A 7,291-nucleotide genomic window follows, 5' to 3' on the forward strand; every position below is an offset into this window, starting at 1 on the left:
GAAAGTAATTTTTTTTATTTATTTAATTGTCTATCATGTTCAAAACTAATTTGTTACCACAAATCACAATAATTAATAATTTAAAATATTTAAAAGACATACAGAAATTTTAATGACTCTTACCAGAAAAACTCCTCTACCCCCACTTAATTACATATCATGCCCCAATATATAATAATTTCATTGTTTCATCATAATTATTTAAATATTTAATGTATTAAAACAAAGTTTTAGGATACTAAGGTGTGTAAAATATTTTGCAAGATTAGTTTGCTTAGGAAAATTGTATTTTGAGTTTTAATGTTTGGACCTTATCAATAACTATAAGAAAAGTTCATCCATTTCGAATTAATTACAACTCATGTCATTCCAATAAATTATCACTTTGCCATTGATGCTACTCCTATAGAATATGATGGGGTCCATAGATGATTATCTATTGAAAAAAATACATAAAGTATCAAACTTAAGCATGAAATTACAAAAAATAACAACAATTTTATTAAATTATATTTTGTAACATCCATAGCATTATTTTATGTGATCCCTACTTTTTACCCACATGGAGAAGTAACTGTCAGTTTTCCCTCTTTTCACGCCATTAGCTTTCTCTTTCATTATTTTGAAAGATTTTTGTCTTTTTTTCACCTAAAGTATATCTTTCCGCTCTCATTTTCTTTCACTTTGCACGATTTTAGCACCATCAGTAAAGATTATCTTCATCTATTTCAGGTAACTCTTAATTTAGCTATTGCATGTTAGCATTTTTTTTGGGGTAAATTTCAGAAGATTAGCATACTCTAATATATCTCAAAATCAGAATTTAAGGTTTTTGATTTTAATGGCTGAACAAACACCAAAATCACGAACAAATAGTGTTATAAGTAATTCGAATTTGGTCTATGATTGTGGACCATCTTTTAGTCTTAGGTTAACTCAAGAAGATGTAGTTAAAGTTGTTTCAAATTCTTTACAGTCGAAGAAATCTGAGAAATCGGAGGAGATTAGGTCGAAGTTTCGCAACGATCTGCTGAAGATGAAAAAATTTTTGAAAAAAAAATTGTTGAAGAAATCGCCTTCTCAGAAGGAAAAAAAATTAAAAAAATCTAGAAGAAAAGGAAAGCGAAAGAAATTGAAGGTTTGACTAAGGTTGATGAGGATGTTCAGATCTCTTTTGATGATGATTCTGAAGATGTTAGCGAGGAAGAGGTATTTTTTTGTTCTAAATGTATTTTTTGAGTAAAATGTATTTTGCCCCAAGTAAAGATGTTGTTAAAGTTGTAAGTTATATGTATTTTTTCGATGTAGTTAATATGTATTTTGATGTTATGACGATACTTAGTGATTGAATGTTGATTTGTGAAGATGATAGTATAATTGTGAAAATATATTGTTGTATTAACTACTCATGAAGAGTATATTAGCTATATGTATTTTTTAGCATAAATGATTTGTATTTTTTAGTGTTGGTTGCAGTTTTGATATGGTAAGAAATACATATGCATGTTAATTTTACTTGAAATACTACAACAGTCTGTTGGATATATGTATCTTTAGTACATATGATATGTATTTTTCAGTGTTGGTTGCAGTTTTGATATGATAAAAATACATATGCATGTTAATTTTAGCTTAAATACCAGAACAGTCTATTGGCTATATGTATTTTTAGTATATTTGATATGAATTTTTCAGTGTTGGTTGCAGTTTTGATATGATAAAAATACATATGCTTGTTATATGTTTTTTATTTTTATTGGCTGCTTGATTTTTTGGTTGCATGTTATATGATTCTTTGTATAGCTGATGCGGGATGAAATATTCATTGTCAGAAAACTTTCAAGATTTGCACCACACATGTGTTCTTACAGTGACAAAGATATTTATGAAAGCATACGCGTAATTTTAAACAAGGAACAGTTTAAAAACTTTTGCGACAAAAACATTTTTGGTTATTTTATGAAGAAGCAGCAATGTGTAGTGCAAGCACAGTTGTGCAGATGCGTTATCACGCTTAAGGTGAAGGATAGTTCTTCTTCTGGGATTCTGATTTGTGCTAATGAGACCTTTCTTAATTTTACTCTCAAAAAATTTGCTATCATAACTGGATTGAATTGTGTGTCAAATAGGTATTACTTTATTTTTTACAAGGGTGTACCAAATAGGATGGTTGAGAAGTATTTCAATGGGGCAAAAATTATACAGAAAAGGCAACTATTTCTAGCATTCACGGGGAGAGTATGGGGGGAGAACAATGATGCGGATGCTGAGAAATTTGCAATCCTGTACTTCCTGCATGCATTTATCTTATCTAATGTTGAAACTGTGGTAATACCCCGTCTTCATTTCGATTTGGTCGATAGTGAAAGATATAAGGATTTTTCATGGGGTTCTTTATCTTTTGAAGATCTGGCCAGAAGCTTGAACAACCGGTTGAAAGCTGGTGGTCAATTTTATTTGATTTAGGGAATGCCACTGGCTATTCAAGTGTGGCTTTACGAGTATTGTTCAAATGTCCCATAAAGATTGCATCGAAGGTTGATAATCGGATTTCCCGATTATTAAATTGGAAGACGATTGCACCTCGTCCACGCTTTGAGTTTTTGATGAATGCTATGTTCAATGACAATGGCAAGGTTTATTGTTACTAATTCCATATGTATTAATATGTATTTTACAGTATACATATATACATTTTCATTTACAATTGTCTAACTGATTCTTTAACATATATTATTTACCTATTATTCTAGGTTGTATTTAAGAACATAGAGCCAAAGAAAAAGGAGCTGTCAAAATTGCAAATACCACAGAAGGATGAAATGCAACATGAACGTTCTGTTGATTCTGATGACGACTTTCAGGATCCACCACCAAGAAAGATCAACGAACATTCAAAGAAGAAACAGAAGGTTGATTCCTCAACACCAGTAGCGAAGAAACCTCTAAGGAAAAAGCAAGTAGATATTTTTGACGAGCATACCCAAATGAGGACACCAGCTCATCGTGCTGCAAAGGCTGATGAAATGAAGACACCAGTTTTTAAGCCAATTCCAACATGACAGGCATCTTCTTCAAAAATAAAGAAAGAAAAGCAAATATCTCAGGTTATTTTTCCTCAGGTACACTCAAAGCCAGATATTCATGTAGAAGAAGTAGACGTGTCAAAGTCTGAGAGTTATGTTTAGAAAGAAGCCTTTATTTCTAAGAAAGATTTTGATGCATTCCGCGATGAGGTAATTTTTTTTGACAAATATTTTATTTTACATGAAAAAAGTTTTGTATATAGATTTTTTATCAAAACAGGTTCTTCGCGAGTTTAAAGGAATTTGTGGACTAATGAGAAAAAAATTTTAAAAGTTGAATAAAGCATTTGCTCAAAGCAAGGTAAATTTTTTCTTTGAAAATCTTAGTTGATTTGAATATATATACTTATTTGACTGCCTTATACAAATACAACATATTTTGTAAAATAACTCGTTATGTTATTGGACACAAATTTTTCAGGAGCAGGTTGTAGATATAGAAGCTGATAAACCAAATGTTGATGAGGGAGGGTTAGAGCAATCTGGACAACATTTCAGTCCTGATGTTGTTCAATCTTCGGATAATATTTCTGACAGTACAAAGGTAAATATTAAAGTTCCAAACACATATTTGCTTGTACTTTTAAATTTTATATTCAAAATATAGTTGAGGTTAATAGAACTGTCAAATTTGGAATAGAATTGAAGATTGACTTAGTATGATATGCAAGTATTATTTGTTTATGTGTTGTTGATACTTTATGTATTTTTTTCTTAAATATATATGCATTGTTCAATAAATACAATTATTTTTTACATTGCATGTAGTGTATATATATATTGAGTATGCTCATATAACAGTAAATATTATTTGGTTCATTAAAAACATTATAACATGCAACACAGTGTGTTTTTAGTTGTATTCATATGTATTTTTTAACACTGCATATGTATTTTCTATACAATGCATATGTATTTTTAGTTTATTCATATGTATTTTTTAATACTGCATATGTATTTTAACATTGAGTGATTATTTTGTTATGTTCTATAATATGTATTTTTGAGTTTGATGTTATATATAAATATGTATATTCAATTTCATTAAAAAAAATATTAAATTTGACTCAAGTATTAATAGGTTATTTTAATTTGTATATGTATTTGTAGCAACAACATGCAGATAAATATCCTGACCTTCAGAATATGGATTATGTTGGTACCGAAAGATCACCACAACGATTAAGTTCGGAGGTTGATCAGGAATTGGAGGCAACTTTTCTTGGTAAAAAGATAAATAATTAAGTTTCATATATATATTTATTTGAATTCACATATATAAACAGATACAAGTACATGTTTGTTTGATGTTTTGATTTTTATACTTGTTTTCAAGGGGGGCACTGATTTGCATTCTGAAAAAATGAATGTTGAAATTGATTCTCAACAATTAATCCCTCATGAGCTTCTCCGAAGTATAAATTTGAACTACTTGCATTCTGAGAAGGTTGTTCAACATGATTGTCGAGTATGTATAGTGATGTTAACTTTTCTTCATGTCATGTAATAATTCAGAGGACAATTAAATTTTTACTTTCATTTTTTTGCAGACCAGCGATGAGAAAATTGATGAAACAATTTTGTCTGATTTGCGATTCACAATCCCTAATGAGATGTTACCTAGCCTAAATGCGTATCAAATATAAAACATTATCATACATCCATCGATAAATCGTCAAGAAGAATCTCATTATGAAATTTTAGATGCAGAAACTTCTAAGACTGTTATTGAAGATCATGATCAAGTATGTATCTTACTATTATATATTTTGAGTTTATTTAGGTTCAATTTGATGGAAAAAATGTAATATTCTTTTTTCAATCTTTTTCTTAGATGAACAGAGGGATCACTGATTCAGAGGTAGAACTTTCTACCAAGGAGCAAGTTAGGACACCTCCTAATACACAAGAAGTAACCAATGATGAACAGAGGGATGAACAATTGTGGCCTGATTCACAAAACACAATCCCGGATGAGTTTCTACCTAGCTTGAATGTCTACAATAAAAAAAGCATCATTATTCATCCATCCTTTAATCGTGAAGTAAAAATTCTTAGACCAAAATTAAGAATTAGGCGACCATCAAAATTCAAGGAATCGCCATTCACCGAAAAAATTGGTTCAACTGCTGGTAAGTGCAATAAGATATATATAATTTTTATGTAATATGTCTTGCAAATACGTTTGTATTTATTAAGTTCTTATATTATATAATTATATAGGGAGCTCAGCAGGGCTAATACGCATATTCCCCCAGAAACAGCCATTTTTATATCACCCGATTGATGGGATAATAGATATAAAGATTGTCAAGAACTTCAAGGACTGGATTTCTGCCGACCTATTAAAAGCTACTGCTAAGAGGTAGTTCTTTTGAATTGCGACATATTATTTTCTTGTATCAATACATGTTTTCATGGTTTACCATCTTCTTAAAATACCTAGGAAAGGAAAAGTGGATCATTACAAGAGGGGAAAATCAGAAATTCCAAAGATGCATTTTGGTGTTGGGACCGTTGAAGATAAAAATTAGTTCTATATGATGGGGTTTGCAGATCAGACATGGACAGACTCAGTTAGTATATTGTTTTAAAAAAATTCCATTTCGTCTGTAACAATAATTAAAAATACATAATAGGTTACATTGAAATACATATGGTTTAATATGTATGTATTTTTAAGAATTCAAAGTATGATATAGTATACTACATCAAATACTGTTGCATATACTATTAGATAAAATTGTCCGCATGTAATTGAACTTTAAGAATGTAATTTTAGATACACAAGTCATCTACATTCATATAAAAAAATGCATAAGTATTTTTTACTTTCATACACTTAATATTTAGAATACAATTTTTTTGAATTCTCTAATAGGAATCCAAGCATTATGCATGTGGTAAAACAAAACATCTTTAAGATTTTAGATTTGTGGAATGCTCTAAATTTTGTCGTATTCACTAATGTAGCACATTGATGTCTGCTTATACTACTTGAGGAAGAAGTCGAATTATGGGCCGCACAGTTTGTATAAAAATGAGCCAAGCAAATCATACAAATACAGTACAGTTGACTGCAACTTTATGAACGTAATTAGATCTTTGAATGATGTATATATCATCAAAATCTTAAAGATGGAGGACAGGAGCACCATCTTATTGAATACATCAATGGGTTCCGTATGCATGCTGTAGTGTCATGTCATACAGTGGAAGACATTTTTATTTTGGTCAATATAAAGGAAAAACATCACTGGGTTCTGGCGGCTTTATCATTTTTAGAGAGGTGTATATTCTTGTATGATTCATATGAATCCAGTGGTCATTATGAGATTTTTCTTGCTGAGATCGAGAAAATAGCAAAGATTATTCCATTGTGTCTCCAAGCTTGTGATTTCTATGTTAAGAAAGGAATTGATCTTCAAAATCATCCAAGATACAAAGACAAAGAATCCTCAGATATGTTTGATGTTTTATTTGAAGATGATTTGCCTCAACAACCGAGTGGAAACTTGTAAGTTTTAAAATTACATATACCAAAATTGTATCTTCTTTACAAAATATATTTCACTATTTAATCAAATTTGTTTTCTTTTTTTTTTGTAGGAATTGTGGTGTTTTTATGGTTATGTATGCAGAGTGTCTTTCTTATGGTCACAAAGTTATTGCGACTGAGTTCGACCCCAATGCACTCCGTACAAGATATGTTGCACTTTTGTGGGATTATGGGATCCGAAAATAAGAAGCAAATTCCATTAGTGATGTCGAAGCACCCGTGAGGCCTGCAAGGCAAAGTAGAATAACTAGTGTCACTGAAGCTGTTGATGTATGATGGTTGATTGATTTTTGACTTTTTGTACTTTAGAAACTAGTTTATGGATGTAGGTTTTGATTGTACAGACTAATTTTTATGTTTTGAATTGGTTCTATTTCATGGAGTTCTACCTTTTACTGTGAGATTTTGTTAAAAAAATACTTACGTAGTTTTTATATTATCTTTAAAAATACATATATCGTATAAACCAATTTTATTTAAACTAAAAATACGTATGCAGTGTTAAAATCAAATATTGTAAAAATATATATGGACCATTCCTAATATGTATTTTAGTATGTTGTTGTTGTTATTTAAAGTTTTTCACCACATTCCTATATTGTTAAATATAACACGTAGTGTTAGATTTATGGAGTTCTATATTTTA

The 7,291-nt window shown here is 30.0% G+C and overlaps 1 protein-coding gene across 1 annotated transcript; it reads left to right on the forward strand.

The window, feature by feature from the left end:
* The first annotated feature begins 1,806 nt into the window (after positions 1-1,806).
* On the forward strand, positions 1,807-6,831 carry LOC124886648. Its single transcript, XM_047395525.1, has 10 exons — positions 1,807-2,019; positions 2,526-2,636; positions 2,754-3,038; positions 3,508-3,630; positions 4,197-4,298; positions 4,423-4,554; positions 4,637-4,719; positions 4,929-5,218; positions 5,310-5,451; positions 6,696-6,831. Exons 1-10 carry the CDS (start codon positions 1,807-1,809, stop codon positions 6,829-6,831), a joined length of 1,617 nt encoding a protein of 538 aa, XP_047251481.1.
* Positions 6,832-7,291: the final 460 nt, after the last annotated feature.

Source organism: Capsicum annuum, chromosome 8 (assembly GCF_002878395.1).
Source record: "Capsicum annuum cultivar UCD-10X-F1 chromosome 8, UCD10Xv1.1, whole genome shotgun sequence".
In the NCBI taxonomy this organism is placed as follows: domain Eukaryota; kingdom Viridiplantae; phylum Streptophyta; class Magnoliopsida; order Solanales; family Solanaceae; genus Capsicum; species Capsicum annuum.